At 38.6% G+C, this 26,940-nt stretch overlaps 1 protein-coding gene across 1 annotated transcript in view; it reads right to left on the reverse strand.

Annotated features, from left to right (window-relative positions):
* ANO2 (anoctamin 2, calcium activated chloride channel) overlaps positions 1–26,940 on the reverse strand; it is a 188,227-nt gene that overhangs the window by 147,141 nt on the left and 14,146 nt on the right. The window contains exons 2-5 of the mRNA XM_009324365.1: positions 9,958–10,056; positions 4,407–4,558; positions 3,094–3,148; positions 2,160–2,208 (exon numbers count right to left, since the gene is read on the reverse strand). Coding sequence (XP_009322640.1) covers positions 2,160–2,208; positions 3,094–3,148; positions 4,407–4,558; positions 9,958–10,056 — 355 coding nt within the window. The remainder of the gene's footprint in view (positions 1–2,159; positions 2,209–3,093; positions 3,149–4,406; positions 4,559–9,957; positions 10,057–26,940) is intronic.

The following is a 26,940-nucleotide window of genomic DNA, read 5'->3' on the forward strand; positions in this document are numbered from 1 at the left end:
GACAGGACAAGGGGGAATGGCTTTAAACTAAAGGGGGGTAGATTTAGGCTAGATATAAGGAAGAAATTTTTTACGCTGAGGGTGGTGAAACACTGGGACAGGTTGCCCAGAGAGGTGGTGGATGCCCCATCCCTGGAAACATTCAAGGTCAGGTTGGACGGGGCTCTGAGCAACCTGATCTAGTTGAAGATGGTCCCTGCCCCAGCAGGGGGGTTGGACTAGATGACCTTTAGAGGTCCCTTCCAACCCAAACTATTCTATGATTCTATGATTCTATGAAAGAAATCTTTTGAACCACTCATGATGAGTGCTCTTAAGTCTTAAGGCCAGTGAGAAGGGAAAACCTTAGCAACATATGAAGCATAGGACTTTTGGTGGAGGATCTCAGGAGACCAAAACAATTACTGAATTTAGGTCAAACCTGATGCATAATCATGTTTTGGTTATGGGCTAGAAAGATGTGAAGAACAGGAGGGCTACAATATCTGCTTCATGTCAAATGGGATCTTGAGCTGACCTGAGCTTGAAGTGGATCAGACTGTATTTTCACCTTAAAGTAAAAAAAAAAAGCCTGAAAAGTCACTGCTAGTGCTTTGATCTCTAATGATGGCTTTTATTACACTATAAACCAGAACACGCTTTTAAAATAGTGAAAACTTTAAGAAACAGGCAAAAAAAACCCATTGGTAAAGTGCTACTGTGTCCTTGTAGGATGGATTGCTTCTTTCACACTTTTTCTCAGCCCAACAACTTACAAAGTCTTAAGAGTTTCAGAAGGTTCTACACAGTCTCTCTGGATCCCTTGGGAAAGCATCAGCTCTGGGGGCTGGCTTTTATGTCAACAGGCTTAGTGTCCCTGCTGGACTTCAGATTTCTTGTTTTATATACCTTACACTGCCTTGTCTCTAAAATCCTGCACTCTAGAGACATCTACTTGCACAGGCTCCACAGCTCCTACGGAAAGCATGGTCGCCCCAGTCACCATCAGGGTTCCCTGGATGTCAGCTGGAGCAATCAAGTAAAATAAGGTAGCATTCCCCTCTTATGTCCCACCAGAGCCTTTGAGCAGATCAGAACATAGAACAACACAGAGCAAACACTGAACAAAACAGACACCAGCTGAACAATGTTTTAGAAATGAAGAGTGCCTGACATTTTCTCAACCACTTTTTAATTTTTTTAAAGGAAACAGTGTAATAATCAGAAATTTAAATGTCTGTTCTGGGCAAAGCCAAGTATTTTTGGTTGAAAAAGAGAAAGTATTTTGGTTTGGGTTTTTTTCATATAATTTGAAAAAACAAAAATCTCTATTTCAGGGAAACCTAAATTAATGTATTTTCCACTTCAGCTGCTGTACCAAAGAAATCTGTTACTGCAGCTTCACCACATAAAGTTACACCAAGACTGTGCAGGAATCTGTTGCTACAGCACATTTATTCTTTGCAAGTACATTACCCTAGGACATTGTGGTCCGCACATAAGTGGTCAAGCTTACAGAAGGACTTTCAGAAAACGTGCCAGACAAGTAGTATCACTTCTTTGCCACCAGGGAGATATGTGTCATGGTATCACAATGGACGAAAGAAAAGAGTAGAGAAAAGAAAAGAAGTACACTTATACATGTTCCAAACCTCAAGAAAACAAAATCTCTAAATATTTCAGGGTTACCCCAAAAGTATCACACAATATCTTCAAAACAGTCATAGTTAAGCCATATATTGCACTATGCAGTTCATGGACATAATTTTTAAAGCTGCAGTGATAAAAATAACCTGGAAAGATGTATTATTCTATTGAAATGGCAAGAAAAATCTGCTCCTGGAAGAAATAATACAACATATTGTAGTTGACATCTGAATTTTCAAAAGCAGATAATATAATAATCAAATCCAATTTTATAACAACTCATGAAATGCAAGTGATGTGCCAGATCCTGCACCTGTAGAAATGAAAAGCAAGCTCCCATTACCATGTCCTATCCAAACCACGGACCAGAAAGTCTGATTTTATTCCTCAGAAAAAGCATTTGGTTCAATCTCTATTCTTTGTGGAAATGTGCCAGCATACTTTTGTGTTCTGCTAGAAAAATAAATATTCTGTGAGATACCTAAACAATTCCTTTTAAAACAACATATATAATTATCTTCCCTCCTTCTTACCCGTGCTGTTTCTGGCCTTTGTAGATAGGCGCTTCAAAATTTCATGTACCTGTGGAAAAGAACAGTGATATAACACACAAATCATCTTTTAGCGTTATTTTCATCATGGAGCTAGCAATAAAACAAAACTTTAAAATAAGAGGCTTCTGTAGAGTTCATTTGCACATACACTTAAATCATATGTTTCACTCTCATAAATGCATGACTTGAGGCCACTAGCTAACACTTAACAATGCTTTGGCAACTCTTATTAGTGAATTACCTGCCCTAACATTTGTAGGCTAAGTCCTGCTGTGTCACATCCTTATAAAACTATACGAAGTATAAGGACTTCAGGTAGAATGAGAATTTTACACTAAAGAAAATCACAAAATCTGACTTTGTAAAAAAACATTTAGCTTTCACATTTGGAAGTATAACATCAAGATGCACATAAAGCGATCAGTAAGTATGCTATATCTGTGAAACCCAAGTGTGTATGGATGAACATAGCATGTTAGGGAGGAGTTGGCATTGCATATGTAAAGAGAAATCTTGCCTCACCAACCTGCTGGAGACCTAGCAGGATCTCAAGAACAGTATACAAGGTTTCTCACCAAAGACTGCTGGAGCTAGGAAGTTACTACAGGATTGTAGAGGAGGTCCTTTTATGGAATAAAATCTAGTTATTCAGATTAGGAAGCAGAGCTTAATAACAACTCTGAATAATGGAGAGGAGTCAGTAGCAGTGTTTTCCTATATGGCATCTCCTACTCCTGGACCACTGGGCAGCTCCAGAAGGGTATTTCTTACATACTTACGAGTGCTTAGTGTTTTGTAGGAACAGAGAAATGCATAAACTGATGAAATTAGCAAAGTAGTCACCAACACTCACTATTAAAGCAAATCCCATTCAGCACAAGAAGTCAATGATATGTTACTTTTGTTTACTTACTATTCGGCTGCGGGTAGCATTGTCAAAAAAGGTCTCTTTGTCTTTAATGTTATACCTAAAACATTGAGAGAAAAAAAAAAATCAGTTATGTTTTCAGACATGGTAGTAATGAGTAAGCTAACATATAAGATTCTGATTTAGAATTAATTCAGAAACCACAGCAAGTAAGAAAAACAGATGTTTAAAGGAAATATAGACGAAATAGTACAGCATAATAGACTGTGCTATTTAAGACCTAGTCATTCAGAGTTCTATGTGGATTGCAACGATGGTGGGCATGAAAATGCAAAAATATTAACTAAAGTAAAATGCCTTTCGGGTAAGGAGAGCTTGTCTATTGTTTACACAAGATGACCTTTTAATCTTTTCCTTATAACATACCCTCAACACTATAACATTCTGAGGTCATGTTATTAGGTTTCATCTAGCCTAATGCAGATGTTCATTACTCTTTTCCAGGAGACTAACCAGTCAACATTTCACTTGCTTTCAAATAACCATTCCACTGGAATTATGCATTCCCTTAAACCTTAAAATCATCACATGTGAAATTAGCCTTCCCAGTTTATTCCTCTCAATCAATTTGACTTGTATTCAGTATTAACTAAAATTGTCAGAGAGGACAATAAATTATATGGTGGGTCATTATATTTATTACTGAATTTTATTTATCAGACATAAATACAAGGAGACACCCATGAGGACAAAAGGAGTGTTTAATGTCAAACTGGGCCCAGAAGTATTATTCTGAGTGAAAAGGCAGGTGTCAAGAATTCCTTATCTGCATATTATTAGCCATGTTTTAATTACTATAATAAATCTATCAAGAGGAAAAATATTACCGGATTTCTACTAGCTCTTTCTTTTTTCAAAACAGGCAGTAATATCCTTAACCAAATAATCAGGAATTTGGTGCTAGGATTTTTATAGTTCAAGCTAAAAACATAGATATTTTATTTGTTGCACTGCTTCTAGTGCCTTATCCAGCAGAAGGAAGTAGAACACTGGCAGAAAGTCTCTGCAACTTAAATTTCTGTTAATCTGCTGAAACTGAACTCAGTGCCAATGCATGTTCATTTACTTTAGATCTATTTACTTGGCCTTCAATAAATTTAGTTTTATGCAGACATATGCTTTTATCACTTGGAAATATTATCCAGGAATAATCTGAACAACTTGGTTATTTTGTCAGGATTTCCAGAAATACTCAATGAATTTCTGAATTTTGACTGAAATACTGGTAGAAAAAATGACAACACTAAAATGATAATTTATAGCTTTCTTCATTGCTCATCACAATTTAAAGTACTCACAAATATATTTTCTCTCTGGAAAATGGGTAAGACAGGGTTTTCATGTTGGTATTTTCTTGTTGTGGCACCTGGGGTTGCAGAGGTTTAGTCAATTTGCACCATATTTCATTTAACGTTTTGAGTATTCCCCCTTCTTCTGTGATTTCATACATCTGAGTAAATAAAATATTGTACATTAGCATGTCACTTCCAAAATCCACTAAAATGAAAAAAAAAAGATAGAATTTCTATACACGTGTTTAAATCTGTAATTAAAATAAGCACCTTCTCTGAAGATATATTCCCATATAACAGCAAGCACCTGAATCCATAAGGATTTCAGTTCCAAAAAGAAGTTCTTGTCCTTCACAAGCTACTTTCAGAAGAAAACTCAGTGTAGAATTGTTAAGACATGAAACATCCTTACCGACTAAACTAGGAGCTGCAGGGAGATGATAGAAAAGCAGAGTAATTATTTTGACTTTGCAACTGGGAATAGAGGGAGCAGACAAAGCAGGGAGGGCCTTTACCTGCTGCCAATTATACTGCCCTGGCAGAATAAATTATTCCTGGGTAATAATTGCTAGTATGGTCTGACAGCACATGTACACATGCCATTAGAAGCGAGGACTCCAGGCTCACGGCTGTGTGGCAATTTTAAGTGCAAGGATCTAGCTTTGCTGATTCAGATTGATGTGAAGTGCTAGGAAGCTTCCCAGAGATATGAAAGTATTTTTTTCTGAAACACAGACAACCTTACCAAACATGAGTTTATATCCTCCTCACAGGACATTCCTTCCAGCCCTTTCACAAGCTTTGTTGCCCTCCTCTGGATACATTCAAGTACCTGAACTTCATTCTTAAATGGTGGGGTCCAGAACTGCACACAGTACCCAACGTGAGGCCGCACCAATGCTGAATACAGCGGGGCAATCACCTCTTTTGACCGGCTGGTTATACTGTGTTTGATGCACCCCAGGATGCGGTTTGCCCTCTTGGCTGCCAGGGCACACTGCTGACTCATGTTGAGCCTCCTGTCAACCAGCACCCCCAGGTCCCTTCCTGCAGGGCTGCTCTCCAGCCACTCCTCTCCCATATTTATACTTGTGACCAGCGTTACTCCATCCCAGGTGCAGAATCCAGAATTTGTTCTTGTTGAATTTCATGCTATTGATTATTGCCTTATGCTCCAACCCATCTAGATCCCTCTGCAAGGCCTCTTGTCCCATAAGAGAGTCAACAACACCTCCCAGTCTAGTATCATCAGCAAACTTGCTAATGGTGCATTCAACTCCTGCATCTAGACCATTAATAAATATTTTGAACAGAACCGGCCATAGAATTGAGCCCTGAGGAACACTGCTGGTGACTGGTCACCAGCCAAATGCAGCCCCACTCACTACAACTCTTCGAGCCCTGCCATTCAACCAGTTCTTCACCCAGCACACCATGTACCTGCTCATCTCACAGTTGGACAACTTGTCCAGAAGGATACTGTGAGGGACGCTATCAAAAGCTTTACTAAAATCCAGAAAAAATGACATCCACCACCTTCCCATCATCCACTAGACAGGTAACCTTATCGTAGAAGGATATAAAATTAGTTAGACAGGACTTTCCCTTTGTGAAACCATGTTGACTGTGCCTGATGATTGCATTGTCCTTTAAATGCCTTTCAATAGCACCTGGTATGATCTCCTCCATAATTTTTCCAGGTGCTGAGGTTAGACTAACAGGTCTGTAGTTTCCTGGGTCTTCTCTCTCACCCTTCTTGTAAATTGTAATAATGCTGGCTGGCTTCCAGTAAGTGGGGACCTCCCCAGACTCCCAAGACCTTCGGTAGATGATTGAAAGGGTTCCTTCTGTAACATCCGCTAACTCCTTCAGTACTCTGGGATGAATCCCATAAGGCCCCATGGACTTATGAACATTCAGCTGATACAGATAGTCCCTTACAAATTCTGTGTCCACAAATAGAACGTCACTCCTCCCGCAGTTGTGGTCCTCTGACTCAGAGGACCAGGCAGCCCAAGGTCTATCAGTATTATCAAAGACTGAGGCAAAAACCACATTGAATGCCTCCACTTCTGTCTAGACATAAAGTAGATGTGGATGTGGGGCAGCCTTAACTGAAAATAATAGCGGAAGCTGAAAAGCAAAGCACAAACAGATGGATTGCCCATCTCTTTCCCAGGTTCCTCCCCTACTTAACCCATCATCCTTGTCTGAGATTCTTCCTTCAGAAAATGACAAACCTCATTACCTCTTTGGGGAGTATAGCTCTCTCTTTCCTATCATTTATCCACTTCCTTTCTTCTTAACCTTGTTCTTACTCTTGTGTTACCTTTGAGGCTGAGGAGTCTGCAGAGCTGACTGTTGGTATTAACACTGGATTAAAGTTGCCTTAGAGATATTTTATACCTGCCCAATGGTGACAGACTGTTCCCTGTGACCTGAGTGTCCACGTTCCCTTGAGCTGCAAGTAAAGAGAGGTCTGGGAAAGGTCCTATGAGTTATATATCAAAAGCAAAACATTTAATCCTGATTTAGGAGCAGACAGGCAGATGGTTATATTTCAGTTAGGTCAGCAGTAGAAAGTTGAGCACTTAGGCATAAGATACATACACTACTTGTCTGTGTCAGTGCTGACCACTCTTTCATCTAAAGCCCACCCAAAGCCCTGGGGAAATATCACCAATGCCTTAGGTAAGGTCCTTCTCTATCACAAAGAAGTCTAGGAGGGCATCTTTCCTAGTTGGCTCACTGAATACTTGTGAGAAGATATTATCTTCAACATACTTCAGGAATTTCTCAGACTTGCTTGTCACAGCAGTATGGTATTCCCAGTTAATGTCTGGGAAGATGAAATCCCCCATAAGGACAAGGGCTACTGATCCAGAAATTTCCCCTAATTGCCTATAGAATAATTCATCAGTGCTATCATCCTGGCTGGGCAATCAATAGTAGACACCCACAACGACATCTGCTTTGTTTTCCATTCCCCTAATCCTCACCCAGAGGCTCTCAACCATATCATCCCTAACTGCAAGGGCTGTACAGTGAAACTTCTCTCTTACAGTACAACTCCTCCACCTTGCCTGCCCTGCCTGTTCCTCCTGAACAGCCTATAGCCCTCCATCCCAGCACTCCAGTCGTGGGACTCATTCCACCAAGTCTCACTAATACCAGAGGCATCATATCTCTGGGAACGGACCAACACTTCTAGTTGGTCCTGTTTGTTTCTCATACTGTTTGTTTCTCATACTCATATTGGAGTGTGGCCCATTCTTACTCTCAAAAATAACTGTATTATCATATCCAGAAGTATACATGTAGTTAAAATTGCTCAAGAAGTACCTTTTCCCAGCATGCCACTTTTGTCCTGAAATATTATTTAAGACTGAACATTTAAAAAAAAATGTTTGCAACCAATTCATCATGTTTAGAGGTGGATACTTTCTACTGAAAATGCTTTGTTTATGGTTTCATTGGATGTTTGAATAAATAAAAATAGCATCACAGAAAATACCTAATGTGCCTTGAAAACAACCTTTTGTCTCTCTGAACAAAAATAGAACTTTCTTTTTAGTGGTTCCTGGCTGAATTTTTCAGTTTGTATTGCCAATTCCCCAAAATACAAGATTTCAGTTTTTCAAAATGGATTTTTGTTTTCTTCACAGGCGATTCCTCTTCCAACTGTCTTTAACTGCAAAAAACTTAAGACATGAACATAGTTTTCCTGTCATGCTTGCTTTCTGGTAGTGCACTGGTAGTGCTCCATTTCTGCTGTTGAGATAATAGAAAAATAATGTAGTCAAGAAGAGTTGTCAGCAATCTTCTCCTTAAAAATGTCATATCACTTTCATGTTATACAAAACAACTTCTTACCCTAGGGTGAATTTTCAGGAAAATTGAGATGTGGTTTCCTTGGTGGTAGACATATTTCATTTCATCTTCTTCTACACACCAAAACAAATTACAGGTACAAATCTGAATACTGTTTTCATAATTGCCTAACCAATGACTGCATGTCCATTTGCTTGTTGAATATTTGTCATACTATTCAATAAATGTTGGTTATATGGCAATCTCATTTAACATGAAGTGTGCACAGACCTGATTGGTTCATTGAAATCTGTTGCTTTAAAGAAAAGGATGCTATAAATAATATATAATATACAGCAGTTAAATGAAGTAATTAGTCAATATTTTCAGATGCCTTTACCCCAGATGATTCTGTGTCTTTAAGGCTTTATGATGTACTGTGCCTTTTTTCTCCCATTCAGAGGAGAGAAGGGGATGCGGAACTGTTCGTGAGTCACTAGGGCAGCCACTGGAGACTATCAGCTCCCGGAGACCTTAACTCAGAACAATATGATGGCAACATTCCTCAATTAAAATAGTGTAAAATTTCCTTTGGTGTATCTGCAAAAAGCTAGGAGGGCAAAATTCCCATGAGGGCAAAAGGAGGGAGAAATGAGCTAAAAATGCACAAAAGGAACAAAACTGGGAAGGGATCAAAGAGAGGAGTTGAATATGTAGGTCCATTTCTAGAAAGGGCCTACACATCCATCAATATGCCAGGAAGGACAGAGGTACTGTAGCTGTCCAAAACCTACACATTTTGAAAGACTGATTACAAGTAACCAGACTTTTTTTTTTTTTCCTGGAATGCAAACACAATGCAGTAAGAGTATACAAGATTGGCTTGTCCAAGCCCCTGACATTGACAGATTGTAACACCACAAGATGTGAACAACACTGATGTTTTTGCTGGGTGGAAACAATCAATATGAAACAAACAAACAAAAACCAAAACAACAACAACAACAACAACCCTGTGGAAGAAAATAAAATCAGTCTGTTATTTAATTCTAATGACAATGCAATGAAATAAGTGTTCAGTAGTGCAATTGATGAGTATTACTAACTGAAAGCACAAGGCAGTTCCACTAACTTCAGTGTAGTTATTAGCCAGCATGCTAAATCATTGCAGGAGCACAAATTTTGGGATCTGCTTTTCAGAGTTTACAATGTTTACCAGCAACTCTGCTGAAAGCTATAGATATTCTCAGCTACTATGACTGTGAAGAAGATAGTGAGCCAAAGTTTTAATGACAAGGGGCAAGTCTGAATGCACTAAGTTATTGATACCACCAAAACAGACTTTCTCGGCATCCCCAGATGTTAGAGAAATCTTAAGGCAATGACGAACTATCATACTATCTCCTATACTGCACCTCACCTTTGAGGAAAGTTCCTTGACAAAAATCCAAATAGCTACTGCCTTCTCAGTTTCAAAGCCCACCTTAAAACTCACCTCCATCATCACTCTTCTGAACACAGTCTGTCAGCCAGCTGCCTCTGTGGCCTTTGAAAATCCCATCTTAAATCTGACTCTGAGTACTAAATCATCTCAAAATAATTAGTAATGTGAAAGAATAAGCTTGGCAGTTCATTTGCTCTGATTTTGAAATAAAGTAGTGCTATGGGCTTCTATACATTTAACTACCATTCTGATCCACCCTTCTCCAGTCATACAACTAATTGATAGAAGATGGAAGATACTCACCTTTTTAGTGGGCATTTTTATTTTAAGGAGTTCTGCTTCTCGACTAAGTACTTGCCAAGGTGCATGTATACGGACAAAACTCAATCCTTGGCTCTTATTCTGAAACAAAATAGTGAAAACAACGTATTTCAATATTATTGAACAGAATACAGTAATAAGGCTTCAAAATGTCAACTCCAACTAAATCATGCAACAGTAGGCAATCACAGCGAATAACCAACTTCTGTAACAACTGGGTTTAAAAGTGACCTTTTCTTTAAAAACTGAATCTTCTAATGCTCTAAAATCCATTAATCTACTGCCCACAGTGTAGCTGTGTGTGCACCATGAAGACAGAAGTCTACAGTTCCAGATTTTGGAATCATGTGAACCAGAAACCGCCAAGCCACAGTCTCCATACTCAGATATTTTGTCAGTCAGTCATCTGATTTCATTAGTGGGCATTTGTGCCCATCTGAACCAACAAAGAAAAAACATTTCTTCTGCTCTGGTTGGGCTTTGCTTTAGGTTCCCATTTTCAGTTTTGCCCAACTATTTCTTGGACACTTCATCAAATTAGTAGCTCCTTACAGGGGATCAGGCCCAACATTTACTGCCCTAAATATCTGCAGTTGGAGTAGCAACCCTAAACAAAACAGTCAAATTTAACTTCTGAAGAGAGACATGAGCCTAATGTTTAGGTAAGTAACTGGTTAAGCTGTGCAGAGGCAGAAGACTACACAAAAGGGCCTCTGCACAGCCAGTTTGCTGCGATCTGGGCTGTTGAGAGGGTGCTGTCCTGGTAGCACATCTGAGCTACACAAAGGCACTCTAAGATCAGAAAGCAGCACCCCTGGCAATACCATGAAAATGAAATGTAGGCATGTTGATACAGACTTTTCCTTAATGCACACAAATAAATTATATCAGTAAATTATACAGATGAATGCTTACTGTGGAAATGAAGGGAATAAAAGTTGGGAGGGAGATTAGAAAAAGGATATGAGGACATATTTTAGGAAGGACATGGAAGTGGACAGGGGGAGACTTTAAAGGGTTGATTAATGCTAAGATTAATGATCTTCCTGTAGCTGTGTGCATGCTGGGACTTTGGTGCTAGGGCATACTGTCACTTTGCATTTTCCCACCCATATTTGTGTAAGGATCAGGACAGTCCCCTCCCTTCAGGGAACATGAACCTCTATTTGCATTCCCTCATATATCCTGAAATTTAGAACTGAGACAAGAAAACTGAAGCAGGGTGTCCAACTTGATGAGAAACATAGCTGGATTACATGTTGGGTTTAAATGCAAAACTTGGGTGCCCCACCTGTGAGTAGCTGCCTGTTGTATGTATAAACAGTTGCATATGTCTAGCGAAAGAATGTTAATGGACATAGCTTAACGTCACTATCATCAACAAGCAGCATAACTCTACAAAGCTGGGAACATAGGGCATGTCCATGGAAACTTAGCATCTTCTGTTGGAAATTGACTCCAAGAAAGTTCTTTTTCTCAAAAGCTTTGAGTTAAGAAAAGTTTTAAACAGAAATATGAGTCACAGTCTAAATATATGTCTAAACCTAAAAGACTATTGTAGCACATTTACCTCAGAAAAGCCTCTCCTCTCAGCCACAGTGATTTTTTTTGGTTTTGTATACAATTTATATCAATTTCCAAACAAAGCTGTATCATATCACATTGGCATCAGCATTTTAGAACAAGTATCTAATCTTTTCAAAGTGTATAAATGCTTACAACTTCATGTAAACACCAAACATGCATTTGCTGAATGTTTCATAATGATTCCTGATTTAAAAAAAAAAAGTTAGATGGAAATCCTATTATTCTTACTGCAATCATTTTGCTCTTATTACCCTTATAGCTGCAACATGAACTACAAAGATCACTACACCACTTTCAGATAACATTTCTTCAGTGAACTGATGTTATTTTAGAGAGCAGAATGAGCTGCAGAATGTCTCTTTCATTAGTCCACTGGGGAAATCAGCTTTAAGAGAAGGAAGTAAAAATTTACTGGGCGTGAACAGATGATATGGTAATAATTTGCTGAAAATATACAAATAACAGATGAGAGTTTAAATTTCAGTGGGTGAAGATCAGGAGGCTTCTTCTCAGTTTTTAGCTAAAAACAAGCGTGTGTCCTCTGTCTGGGGGACTATATTGCACATTGGCAAAAGCAGGGACAGTCTGATCTAATTGGTTGTTTCCACCTCAGGTTCATATGACTACACAGATTGCAAATAAAATCAGTCAGATAATTTGAGAGAAAAGACCAGATGAATAATACGACCTTTGTATATTTGAACAAAAATATGTTGGAAAGTTGTACTGTTCACGAAGTGTTATCAGATGCTGAGGAATCAGAACCTTAAAAATCTTTAAAAGTCTTAAAAATCACCCCATGATAGGAAATTGAGATCATTTTAATAAGGACTAATGCAAAGTAAATAAAGTGGGGAAAACAGGACCAGGTAATTCCTGTTGCATGGTAAACAAAAAGTACAGAACAATAGACTGCTGAATATTTAGCTTGGGATTACTAGAACCATGCTTCCCACATCTTAGTGGATGAGGGAAAGGCTGTGGATGTTGTCTACTTAGACTTTAGTAAAGCCTTTGACACCGTTTCCCACAGCATTCTCCTGGAGAAACCGGCTGCTCCTGGCTTGGATGGGTATACTCTTCACTGGGTCAAAAACTGGCTGGATGGCCAGGCCCAAAGAATTGTGGTGAATGGAGTTAAAGCCAGTTGGTAGCTGGTCACAAGTGGTGTACCCCAGGGCTCAGTATTGGGGCCAGTTCTGTTCAATATCTTTATCAATGATCTGGACGAGGGGATCGAGTGCACCCTCTCTAAGTTTGCAGACGACACCAAGTTGGGCGGCAGTGTTGATCTGCTTCAGGGTAGGAAGGCTCTGCAGAGGGATCTGGACAGGCTGGATCGATGGGCCGAGGCCAACTGTATGAGGTTCAACAAGGCCAAGTGCCGGGCCCTGCACTTCGGCCACAACAACCCCATGCAATGCTACAGGCTTGGGGAAGAGTGGCTGGAAAGCTGCCTGGCGGAAAAGGACATGGGGGTGTTGGTTGACAGCCGGTTGAACATGAGCCGGCAGTGTGCCCAGGTGGCCAAGAAGGCCAATGGCATCCTGGCTTGTATCAGAAATAGTGTGGCCAGCAGGACTAGGGAAGGGGCAGTCCCCCTGTACTCGGAACTGGTGAGGCTGCACGTCGAATACTGTGTTCACTTTTGGGCCCCTCACTACAAGAAAGACATTGAGGTGCTGGAGCATGTCCAAAGAAGAGCAACAAAGCTGGTGAAGGGCACAAGTCTGATGAGGAGCAGCTGAGGGAACTGGGGTAGTTTAGCCTGGAGAAAAGGAGGCAGAGGGGAGACCTCATCGCTCTCTACAACTACCTGAAAGGAGGTTGTAGCGAGGTGGGTGTCAGTCTCTTCTCCCAAGTAACAAGCGATAGGACAAGAGGAAATGGCCTCAAGTTGCACCAGAGGAGCTTTAGATTGGACATGAGGAAAAATTTCTTCACCGAAAGAGTTGTCAAGTATTGGAACAGGCTGGCCAGGGAAGTGGTTGAGTCACCATCCCTGGAGGTATTTAAAAGATGTGTAGACATGGTGCTTAGGGACACAGTTTAGTGGTGGACTTGGCAGTGCTAAGTTAACAGTTGGACTTGATGATCTTAAAGATCTTTTCCAACGTAAACGATTATGTGGTTCTATGATATTCCTATATTTTCCTAACATTAAAATTAATCAAAGAAATTTAAAATAAATTTTTAATCATCAATCTCATATCATATCTCAAGGGATAAGCCATCTACCTAGTTTTCCACTGAGCCACCAAAATAAAAACCTATACCAGCTACTCCTCTGGTAAGGCTCCTTTCCCCACTTTTCAAGCCTTCACCTGCAGTAGTTCCAGTTGTCTGTTTGCATGTCCTTTTTGTCATTATTGTTATGATGACTGGCGAAGATCTGTTTAACTAACTTATTCCCAGAGTGCTTATTCTATTGCAAACATTACCAAAAGTTAGAACTTGTTTTTCTCATTGCCAGAGTGGATTTATAACTGTCTACTGGAGACATCCACTAAATGGTATCATTTGGTTAATCACCTGAAATGATCAATGTACATGTGTTCATGAATACAATTTAATATTTGCTCTAATGAAATGCTGTCAGTCTTCTATTTTGAATACTCACAATCACCATTGCTTATTCATTGTACTCTAGATGTATTACTAAAGCTAGCATGTTGTGCTGGCTAACATTATTTTCATCTGACCATTCACTTGTTATTTAATACAGCCATCCTTAATCAAGTCCTTTTTCACTTACAGCTGATGTCCCACAGGACTTTATTCTCGGCCCTGCATTGTCCTATGTCTATATCATTGCACTCCCTGATTATATTACTCAAATGACTAAGTATTGCTATGCAGATGACAAACAGATTTGTTGCTCTCATGATCCTTTTTTCGTCAAATCTATATTCCATATTACAGAGTTCTTCCAATAAGTTTCAAGAGTGGAAGTTTTTCAATAAGTCGGTTCTGAATTATTCAAGACATATTTATATCTTGGCTTCTTTTCTATTTTGTAAAGTTGAATTAGGCCTTCCCATTTCAATAGGAAAACTCAGCATTAAAGTCAAATGAAAGAAAATCTGGAAGGTCTGGACTGCTTTTCAATCAGCACATGAAGAAAAATATACCAGATATTTCTCTCAGTCTATCATGTATTCCTACTAGTTTAAAGCAGGACTTTAACAGCAGTCTATATTGCATTTTTTTCTGTCTTATAGTGGAAATGTATGGGCTGTATAAAATTCAAATTTCTCCAAGGTGACTTCTTCTATCTTTCATGCCTTAACAGTAAAATACATTAGCACCTGCATCAACTGCAGGTCTAAGATTTATTGCAAACTTATCATCATCAAGGTCATAGCAGAAAAAAATGTATGATAATTACAAAAGGTCTCATATAGATGTATATAAAGAATGTACTCCTATTGATTATAATTTGACTAGTGAAAACTCAAGAAGTGATTATTCTTTTTAACCAAAAGCTGAATGTTCTGAAACATGGCTAGAGAAGCATAATAACTAGACTAAGTAGAAAAGCTCTCTCTGCCCGAAAATTTAGATTTGTCATTGAACTTAGGTTTCTACAAAAGTCAGATATCAAGTGAGAATTTTGTCATTCTGAAGTTAGTGGCATATCCATATTTCTCACCCACTTTGACAGTTACAGTTGTTCAACCATAACATGGAATATTTTTGAACCACTACAACACAATTACCATACTCTTATTAATCTCTTCCAGTTCACAGTTTCTCAATTCCAGCCCTTGCAGGGACAGGCCACAGATTGAGGAAATGCACCGTGAGGCATTCTCTGTTGCAACATATGTACTCATAGTGCATATGCTACATTTTAGCAAGTCTTTCTCATTATTTCCTCATCATGAAATCAGTCATCACTCATCAAATATTAAAGTAATATAGTTATATATAGCATATATATTAAAGGAAATAAGTTATTTTAAAACACTTGTCCAAAAAAATAGATTTCTGCTGTTTATCTTAATAGGAAGAAAAGGGAAACACTGAAAGGTAGAAAGAAGCTGAACAGAAGTGATTAACTACTGTCTAAGGGAGTCCAAGGGAACTGCTAATCTTTCTTATGATTTAAAAAAAATATACATAGGAAATGGAAAGGCATAAATTATAAAACCTGAAGCATGTAGATTTCCTTCTTAAAAAGACAAACTGTCTGGGCCTTAAACATTTTATCCTTCTGTGATTACTAAATACACAGAAAAATACCAGCCACGTACAGACAGCAAGTTTCTAATGGCTTCAGCTAATATAATCAGACATCTTTTGCTGACATTGGTAATACCAGCCACACTAGGAAAGCAACAATGAGACAGTCTGTAGAGAGGAAAAAAAAAAGACAGGTCCTAGTAGCTCAGTAAAAGTAATCATCTTCCCATTCCGTCACCAAATGGATCAGTCACGTCTGCAAATGCAATTGTTCAAAACTAATGTCTACTCTCCTGATACGAGCCCTGGAAATTGACGCAAATAACAAGGTGATGTGATAGTGCAAATAAAATGCAATTTCTTGTTACTATCACAGAACTCTGGTCACATACATTTTACAAAAGCTGAGCCAAATACTGAGCTGTTGGCCCCCTGCACAGGTAACACATGATGGAATGACACAGCATTGCCAGATTCAGACAGTGACTGTGAAAACGTCTGTGTTTTGTGCCAAATGTATTGAATCTCTATCTGCATAAGGATTGGCATTTTGCTGATCTTAATGTTTTGTATCCAAGATACAAAATCATTTTATTGCAAAGCATGCATATCAAAGTGTATGTCAGTTACAGTATAAAAAGGGAGGGCAGTGAACTAGTCCGGGTGAGACATCAAGACCCAGAATGTCTTGACATAGAGATGTAAGTCCAGAGCAATTCCCTACTCATGTTATCTATACAATTCTAGGCAAGTAATTTAATTCTGTCACTGATTAAATGAAGATAATGGAACTTCCCTCTATCAAAAGACACTTGTGAAGATAAATATGTTCCAGATTGAGAAGTGCTCACATAATACAATAAACAAATAAGAATGTATGGCTACAGATCGTAGCTGTACTACACATCTTATAATTTTCACGTTTTCCTTCAAAAACTGTAGTCCTTTTACCTTTTGCCAAACTTCCCCTTTTCTATTTTTATTATTTCTCTGGGGTACAGATTTACTGTACTATATGGCTGTATAGTGCCTAGCATAATGAGATCTTCATTAACAACTGCAGATTCTCTTGCAACAGTATTACCAATAATTAGCAGCAATCCCCGACAGCTCCAAGTTGTCCCACTCCTGACAGACAACCACTCACAGATAGCACAAGTGTAAAGATGCAAAGCACAGGCTTGTTCACTGATGGCAAAGGTAAACTCCATCCTGTTCACAGAGTTAGGTTGATTTTTAGCTGCTCAACAGTATATGAAGCAGACAAGCTCAAAGTCCAAATTTCAGACCTTAAGCAAAGCTGCAATAATTTACACGTTTTGACAGTTTGCCTTTATCTTTCTTCATTTCTACCAACAGCGATGGTGGTAATGTCCTGTTTATTTTACTCTCTTACTTCCACCTCTGAAAAAAACAGTTAAAGAATATACTAGTGTGTATAAGCAAATAACAGAACACCTTGGAATGAAAGATCTGGCCAAAACACTTTAAAAGAAACTATATAACCTTAATTCTTTAGATAAAGCACTGCGGAATGAAACAGTTGACTTTGCCTATCCTTTGCAATGTTTCTTCACAGCATTGCTACCTTTCCAACCAAAATCTTCCCACTCATCTATAGGCAGAAAGTGTCTCTGAATGGAAGATGATACAGGAAGCCTAAAAACACAGGCGTGCTTCCCCTGAAGAAGATGGAAATACTTAACGGCACACAACAGAATGAAAATGAGCTGTTAGAAACTCAAGCACAAATGTAGAATAGATTGTTAAGTCTGCCAAATACAGAAAAGGCACAGACCTCTGCATTACTGCAGTACTCAATGCAGAAGCTATATGGAGGTGAGTAACAAATATATCATGATTGTCATTCCTTTTTAATTATTTCTGAATGCACATATTGGATTTAAAAATTAGTGCATTTTCCTGGTTATTTTCCAAATATTTATCTATGGCCACTACAGCATGAAAAATGTGACTTTCAAATGTAAAGCAAAACCTTCTCTATTTGTTTAGAATAACTTTATCAGCAAATTTCTCCTATGTCAATGACACAAATTTCTTGCTACAAAAGCATATCACAATTTCCGTACATCTTCTGAGACTGAAGAATACCAGAAATAATAATAAAATGCAAAATTGAAAAAAAACCACCCAGATCAGACTTCCTCAAAGAGGAAGGGAGGAGTGTGTCTACTCTACCACCTCCTGTATTTTGGCAGTGTCAATGGAAAAACACGTAAACAGCTGGCCTGGCTACATTCAGTGCCAAATTAGCTAGCAAATAAGCCAATATTCTGTAAAATACACCATATCAAACTCAATTATCAATAATAAAATCAACAAACTTCTTGAGGCCAAAGGGTTAACATTGAAAAGGGCAAAATGTAATTCCTCTTGAGGGAATGAGACACACTGATCTGCACCGAGATTTATACCCTAAACAATTTTCCAGATGAAGCAGCAAGATCATGGAAGTCAATCTTTAGACCAGATAACAGGCATGTTACCAGTAGGGGGATTAATGAAATAGACACTGAACCCCCACTCTAGCAGACTCAATCTCAAGAAAAAAATTTGAGGGGAAAAAAAAAAAGGAGTGGTTAGGATACCAAACTGAAAACCAGAGGAATGGCACACAATATTTTAATATTGCTTCATCACTCAGTACTTGATCTGGGATATTAACAAACAAGCATATAAAGGGATGATTCAATTTTGTGTTGAAAGATTTTAAATTTCAATTCATTCTTAGGAAAAATATTTTGGATGGTTTAATTTTCTTTACTTTAAAAGTGTTAACAGATGGCACAAATGTATTTCGTTTACTAAGTATGTTCTCCTAATCATATGCTACGAGCCTTTCCAGGACAGTGTCTCCCTTTGAGGTCTCTCACCAAAGATCAGTAGCAGTAAAAGGAAGGTTGGCTGTATTTGCAGAGGCTTGATTGGGAGAGGATTAAGATGAGGATAATTGGAGTGTTCTGGTTGGCTTTTTTGCTGGTGGGGAATTCAAACCCTCCCTGGACAGTTACAGCCTCAGTGTAAACAGGGAAAGAAGGGGAAGAAGCACTGGCAGTCGCACACTAACATCATGTGACACATTTTGTACAAGGCAACAGGTCCTGGGGTGGATAAATAATCAGTTAAACAACAGGAAACTGGGTAGGAGGAGATCCTGCTCTGCTGGGAAAAAAGTCACTGCAGGGGTTTTGCAGAGTCAGCACTATACAGCATCATCATAAGTGGCCTGGAAAAAGAGATAAGCAGTGAGAAGGCAAACTGCGCTGATTAAGTTTTTCAGGGTAGCAAGGGTAAGGGCAGACTGTGAAAAGTTGTAGAAAAGCTTTCTAAGAGTAAGAGCCTGAACAATAGCACATGGCTTTCAATGTAAATAAATATAAAGCAATATCCGTGGGTGAAAACCAGTTTCACATATAACATACTGGGCTCTGAATTGACCTATACCAGTGAGTAATGACATCTTGGGGTGGCAACAGGAAGTTCCTTGAAAATATCAGCTCAGCATTTTGTAAGAGCCAAGAAGTAAAGCAAACATTACGTTCCATTAGGAAAGGAATAAAGACTAAGAAAAAAATATTATTTAAACATAGCAATCCATGCTGTATCCATATCTTGAAATCAATGTGCAGTCCCTGTCTCCTCACCTCCAAAGAGATAAATTAGACCACAAATGGGTTCAGAGGAAGGCAACAACCACCATAAAAGCCTTGCTATGACAGCTATATAGGAGTCACTGAGTAGACTGAGACCATTCATTCTGGAAAAGAGGAATCTTAAGGAAGACATTATAGAAGTCTATAAAATCATGTGTGATAAGGAGAGGGGGTGTGGATGGACTGCCTACTGTCTCTTTCAGGGCAAGAACTAAAGGGCCTCAGACAAAGCCAGACTAAGCTATTGGGAGCCAGACTCAGAATAAACAAAAGGACACAGATATTAATGCAGTGCGTAGCACCTCTGTCTTGCCAAAAGACTTTGTGGGTGCAAAACTGTATGATGTTTCAAGAAGAAACTATACCAGACTTTGGAAGAGAGATCCACGGAAGGTTACTAGATAGACAAACTACATCAAGTGGGGGAAATTACCTGAACTGAAAGTAGCTGTCATCAGGAGAACCTAAAAGTGTCATAAAAGTTTGTACCGTTCCTATTTTTTTCCTAAACATTTTACCATTGCAACTCTTAGATACACAGTACTACGTTGATGGACTGTCTCAAACGATAGGATCATTTTATAGGAATTATGCCAAATCTAATAGTAGGGACTTTAGGCCTTTATTCTCCACAGTATCTGACCTCCTACTTCCTACTATCATCTCTTCTTTAGTTAACTGCACAGCCAAAAAATACACAGTAAGCAATCTAACTGCCTCACCCTTGGACAGAATATAGGCTGTTATGACTCACTATTATCACAGGGGTCACCTCCATGCTAGTTAGAAAAGGGGATGGTTAACAGCTCTCTGTTCGGTGGTGGAACGGAACCTGACTGATGAAGGTGTCTCGGTAGGTGCTCACACCATGCCTGGGTTCCCTACCATGTCACACTCTGCAACACCTCAAGTCTAGAGAGTAATGGGGACTCAAGAGCTATCATTAGTTCATAATCTCACCACTGAGCAGTTCCTCTGTCTTCAGGTTATGCTACAATCTGGTGATTAGTTTATAAGAAATAATACAGATTATGATACAATTGCTTTCCTTCTGATGTTTTAATAAGATTATCAGGCTAGGCTGTCAGATGATGTAATTTGGCACAGCTACTCCAAGTTAACAGAGCTATTTAGATGGGCATCATTAAAGGTTATGACCTGAAAATTGAACACACTCGAGTCTGGGCTCATGCAGGTTTATTAGCAAGAGGAAAAGATCAAAGTTAATTTGGAATCTGCAAGCACTGACTGAAGGAAGAACAAATCTAGAAAAAAACTTAAGGAAAAGAATTTAAATTTATTTTATTGTTGGGACTTAAGGGCCAGGAATACTTTCATCTTCACCAATCAACCAAAGGAAAGTTAATGATGCTGTTTTGTTTTGTGTCCCAATACTCTGGTTACTTGAGAAAAAAGCACTTCTGTTCTAGCATATTTCAAGGGAAATTGTTCTGTTCGCGATAGCTGTCAACAGGAATAAGCAGGAGCAAGACTGAAGTACAGCATACTCCATGCCTGCTTTGGAAAGTCATTTCTCTTTTGAATCAAATGATCTCAGACTGGGTGAGTCAAGATACATCAATGCTCAAAAACTGATTTGAAGGCTACAAAGACTAGTGAGCTATTCTTTATTAGGCAGGATTAGAAAACATGGGATTTAACTTTAGATGGGGGAAGTGGGTGCTGGAAAAGGTCACTATCAGTATATCTCCCTTCCCTACCTTTTGGCACTAAAAAATCACAGCACTGAGTATAAAAAATAACATTTCCTATGTTGACAATGTTACAATTTAAATTTCTTTAAAGCTTGTGTTCTTTAAGGGAGTTCATCCCATCTCCAGACTATAGTACTTGACTGCAGTTAGTTGCGATGATGATATGTTTTTGATGATCATTAGGTTGTATTTACAACCCTGGTGCTATTCATTTTAGGTTGTACAGCCAGGTGTGGGGAAGAGCAAAGACAAATTGCAAAAGAGTACAATAGCAGTTCTTGTACTTCTTCAGCAAATGAGACAAATTCAGATAGGAACGTCTCTTTTTCTTCTACTAAACACACATAATGCAAGGAACCAGACTGCATTTCTAACCGCCCAGCATCAGCAGGGGTATAAAAGAGCCACATTGACTCTGGGACTAGTTCCTTGTATCCAAGGACTTCCTAGAGAAGCAGTTCCCAGCCAGTGAGGCACAAGCATGCTTCAGATGAAGTGTGGAGGCCAAGCTGATAAGCTCTGCTGGACGCTTGCAGGCTCTGCAGATGATTAGAAGGCAGCAACAGCAGCAGCAGCCCTGCAATCTGAGCAGATCATCAAACAAAGAAAAATAATTGCTTGAAACATTGCAGCTGGGCCTAACATGAGAAGCTTGGCAAAACAGGCTGGGAATCAGTGTCCAAGAAATACCTCGTTCATAGATAGAAACTGCAGTATTATACTATTTCTGGAGCTCTAAGAGACGCAGCTCTCTCAGCTAATGTGGCACCTAGGCTGGAAATAATATCTTCCCACAGGCGCATATCGATCACTACTGAAATAAGCCAGTAAATGGACAATATTAGATTTTCAGAAATGTTAATTAGCCAATACTTTCTAGTGATCTCCGTAGAACATGCTGAATCATCAACAGTTTTGAAAATCAGCCCCCAATACACTCTATCACCACATCAGGTATCTCCCATCTATACCGCTAGTCTCAGTAGAACACCTACTACAACACATGCTGCTTTAATCCATCCTAGCAGTATTGCTTTGTACATGCCATAACCTATGTTGGCCAGATTTAGCTCTCATCTCCACCACCATAAATTTGGAGTCACTTTGCAGAAAAAAAGAAAAAAGCAGCCAGTCAGGATTTACAAGTGCCAATTTGCTCCTTTGTAACACAAAAATTAAAGAGGGATTAGCCATCAGCGATATTGCTTATTTGACCAGCCATCTGTCAGGTAACCAAAAAAAAAAAAAAAAATCAGTTGCCAAATGATTGTAACTGAAACGTGAGTTTCAATTTCTAGTACAATTCTAAGAACAAACAGCAAATGTCAGCAAATGTTGTTGCTATAACAATGTTTGGTAAAGCTTGACACTTTACAAAGTTGTAGGTTCTCCAATACATTTCACAACAGCATTCAACAAAAACATATTTTAGTAGGATTTTATTTTGGTGTTGACATTGAAATATGAAGATTTATATAGAAAGCTGAACAAATCACTTCTAGAGATGTAAGGGTCAGGTGGGCCATTAACTTTCAACTATGAAAAAGATATTTAGCAGATAGAATGTAGAATACGAATATTAACCTGATACAATGCCAAAGTTTTTTGTGCCTTGAGGGAAATGAATTAGCAAAGCAGAAATGTAAGATTTGTTATTCCAAACCTGCTGGTGTCACACAAATTGAAATTTACAGGAAATCACTACCAGATTTTTGTAATAAATATGGTGATATACACTGATAGCGGTAAGTACCTTCATCCACATCTTAAAATCCATTTTATGCCTCATTAGAAGTACTCCTCATTTTGTCATTTTCATAAATCTTTTTGCTTGTTTTACATCATCATTACTCAAAGAAAATCACATAGCACCTCTCTCTAGACAGCCTTTTTAAAAAATATATATATATTGCATCACATGGAACATTTTTGTACCTTTGCTTCGGCATGTTTCTGCCATATTTTTCCTATACTTCTGCCATACTGAATAGTATTAGCAAGTACTATTATTTTCTGATAAACATTAAAAGTTCAGAAAAGGCAGGCTATGTAACAAAGCCACATACACACTATGCTGGGCTGTGACTTAATAAATGTGTTCAGCAACAGAATACCCAAATCTTGCACAGCAAAAGCCAGCTACTCTCAGGAGAGTTCTGCGAGGTCTGCTCAGAGGCTAAGGATGCTCAAGCCAAATCTTTCCTGTAGGTTAGGCACTGCAATCCTTAGACACGTCCTGTAATGCATTTACTCTCCAATGTATTTGCTTCTGTACATCATCATAGCTACTCATGAGTGCTAAGTCAAACCTTTCTGAAATCAATGGTGAAAAAAAAATCTCTTTATACTAGTGTTATTAAGGCCTGAGGAATCTCGCCGTCATTTTTAAAGCCCTGATAGAGTCACACACTTAAGCTTGCCTCTTAAGTGGGTACTTTACATTCACAAACTGAACATACAGAAGTCATTCCTGTAGCAAAACCTCATATAATGGTAAGTTTTGAGTGTCTCAGTAGGGTGCACTCCTAAGGACTTCAGTGACTACTTTCTTGAGAAAGAACCTCAGGTCACGGTCCCATAACAGAAACTGCTACAGCATTCACTGTCCTCAGATGTCTGGCGTCACTGGGTAAGTGTTAACATACATGAATGGTTCAGAGGTGATCACATGTCAAGTGATATCATTAGCTCTAAGTTTATCAGAAAGGATATATCAGGATTGAGATCAAAAGAAAAAAGGGGGGGGTTGTTTTGCTTTTTTTTTTTTACTTGTTTTGGCAGTCTTCAGTAAACATAGCTTTCTCAAGCAAAACTCTGGTCCATTTGCAGGGGTCATCACCGAATCTATCTGTTTAATACTGATCACAAGATGCTTTTTGTTCTTGGCATGCAGTAGGGAGAGTATTCTGAGATGAGAGACTCAGAGTTATTCTGCAAAACTGGGAGCAAGAAAAACAAACAAGCAAAAAAAATTAAGCAGTAATTGGTAAACCGTAAGAAATGATCAGACTAAGGCATGGCAATAAATTAACTGCATATTTTGGTTTATTAAAGAAACAATATGGAAAATTGTGTCTTTGCCTTTCATTACTACATATCCTTACTGGCATTTATATTACACAAATATTGCATTTGTGGTCAAGGATAATTTAAATGCATTGTAATATCTTTAACCATAAAGTTCTTTGGTCAGATCGAGATCTCATTTACACGAGTTTTAGAGGATAGCACATATTACTGATTCTCTGTACTCCCACTGCAATTTATCTTGGCTACTCTGTTCTATTTCCTCACACTCAAATGATAATCTTGGTAATACAGGATCCATGTTTCTCTTCTGTGTTTATTCAGAACACACTGGATTCTCATCTGTCGTATGCCCCAACAGTAGTAGGAACAGCAGTAACCACATAGATCCAGATTTGGTTATATACCTTTTGCACATGATGTTAAAACATTAAAAATATAAATTTATCATTCACTATTACAAATATTGAGTGGGGCTTTTGCCAAAAAATTCACACATCTATCACAGATAATGTAACAGATATTTTGGCTGAAACAGGCTTCAGCTGGAGCATACACACACACACAAAATGACCTCTTAATACTGGTAGGATATTATGATTTTAGAGTTTTCTTAAATTTTGTTTCAACAAAGACTGTTAGCTAAATATTTGCAATGTGTTAGCAATTTTCAAATATTTATAGAGATGGTTTACAAAAAAAAAAATACAACTAATTGCAATGCTTCCTTTTGACTAGAAGTTCAAACACACATACACAGGTTTATATAACTCTGAAAGTCTAAAAAGTGCCTTAATTCCCCTTAAGTCCACACGCTAGTATAGATACATATACACACACATGCACAGTATACATAGACACAGTTTTTTATATATACCCAAATTAGAAACCCCTGCTTGAACTCTGACCCTCCAGGGAGACCGCCTTGGCATTCAAACCTTCTCCCTTTGCCCCACCAAGGGAAAAAGCAGCATTTGGGCTTCCCACAGAGCCATATGTGAATACAGAGAGTAGCACTGAGAGCGAGTCCTGAGCAGGAGCATCCCCGCATCATGTTTTGTTATTTTCTAAGGCAGCCTCCCGGCGAATTTAAGTGCCTGAAATATCACTGGTCCCCTCTCTCTGATCCATCCGAGCACCTCACCTTGCAGGCTCACAGCTCACGCAGGCAGTTGGTAGGTTGCCATTTCACATTCATTCAGGCTGGTGTAAGTTATGAGAGGTTGTGGTCCCAAATTCCTCCCTGCCCCTAGCCACGTGGCTACACACCCACCCCTCCACTCCCTTGAGCCAGTAGTCACATTTATATAACTGGATAGTGAGTTTCTTTAGCCAGATCAGTTCCCTGAAAACTAAATCCTAGTTTTAAAGAGCGATTAATTTTCAACTGGATCCACACCTTGGGTGATCAACAGCTGGCAGCACTGCAAGATAGAGGAATGTGCAAGACTCATTGCTCAGGGCAGGAAAGAAGAGGACAGATTCACAGAATCCCTAACTCGGATAAGCCTGCCCTGTGCCTTCAGGAGGCTTGCAAAAATGAAAACAATAGCAAGAAGAAAAACTTTTGTTTGACTCAAATTTAATGTCCTTTTTTTTTTGCTTTTGTCTTTTAATTTTTTTAATATGTAGTTTTGAATAACATTTAGGCAAATCTCCTCCTGAAACAGCATGTTGAAACAGACCAGAAATGTCTGTAAAAAAGGATAAAGCAAACTGTGTGTTTTTCTGAAACTTTGGGGTTTTCTCCCTCAAATTGATCATTGAATCGGTATGAATCCCCAAATACCTTTGATCAATCATAAATGCATTTTCCATTAAAATCTCACTCCAGTACACTTTGCCTGCCTGTAGTTAACAGGCATACATTAATGTCTAATAATATATTTGCCAAACCCAGCTTTTTAGAGAAAAGAAATGTTAAATTTACAGAAGTAGTGCACCTTTTGCCATCAACTGAATGGGAGATTGGTAAGCAACATTTAATAACGATAAAATTATAAATACTTTAATTGGTATTTATTTTATGATTAACAACTGAGTTTTTATAATTTATAAAAAACAGTGTATAATAAATACAACTTCTACAGTTACAGGCAAGTGGCAGAATAAAGACACATAGAGAGGAAGAAAAGCTGAAGAAGTACAGAGGGTGTGTGCAGGTAAAAAAAAATATTGTGTGAAGAACAGAAGCTGTGGGAAGCACTGCACAGAGGGTTTTCTGTTGTGAGAATTAACTGTAAAGATTAATACAGACATGCTGCTAAGAGACAACTTCCCATTTTTCATTCTCATTCCCCTTCACATGAATGTATTTATATGTTTGAAAACCCGTTTGCCAGTGAAAAGAGTTAGCATCACCTAATTCTCACCTCTACTTTCCTGTTGTTTTGAAGAATACATTTCAACAATAAAGGACATGAAAACTGGAAACCAGAACTATAAGGAGCTCAGACAGGGAAGACAGGGACAGGAGGTCCTGCCCCCACCAATACCTTCAGACCCATGATAGCTTTTGGCTAGTTATGTTTTATTCCTGTCTCTATCCTCATGTATTTAATGACATGGGAGTAGTATTTACTTTAAGTTCTACTCCTTCTAAAAGTCTGACATTTGACAGCAGTTTTGGCATTGACATGGAGAAAGACACAGGTATGAATCTTGCCAGATTTTCAGCCTAAGCAGTCAGTTTTCATGTCCCCACAAGCCATTCACTTGGTAGGAGTGAGTGCCAGAAGACAAGTACTGCTACTTTAGGGAACCAAGAGGAGGGAAGC

The sequence above is a fragment of the Pygoscelis adeliae genome, unplaced genomic scaffold (assembly GCF_000699105.1).
Source record: "Pygoscelis adeliae isolate BGI_AS28 unplaced genomic scaffold, ASM69910v1 Scaffold65, whole genome shotgun sequence".
Classification (NCBI taxonomy): domain Eukaryota; kingdom Metazoa; phylum Chordata; class Aves; order Sphenisciformes; family Spheniscidae; genus Pygoscelis; species Pygoscelis adeliae.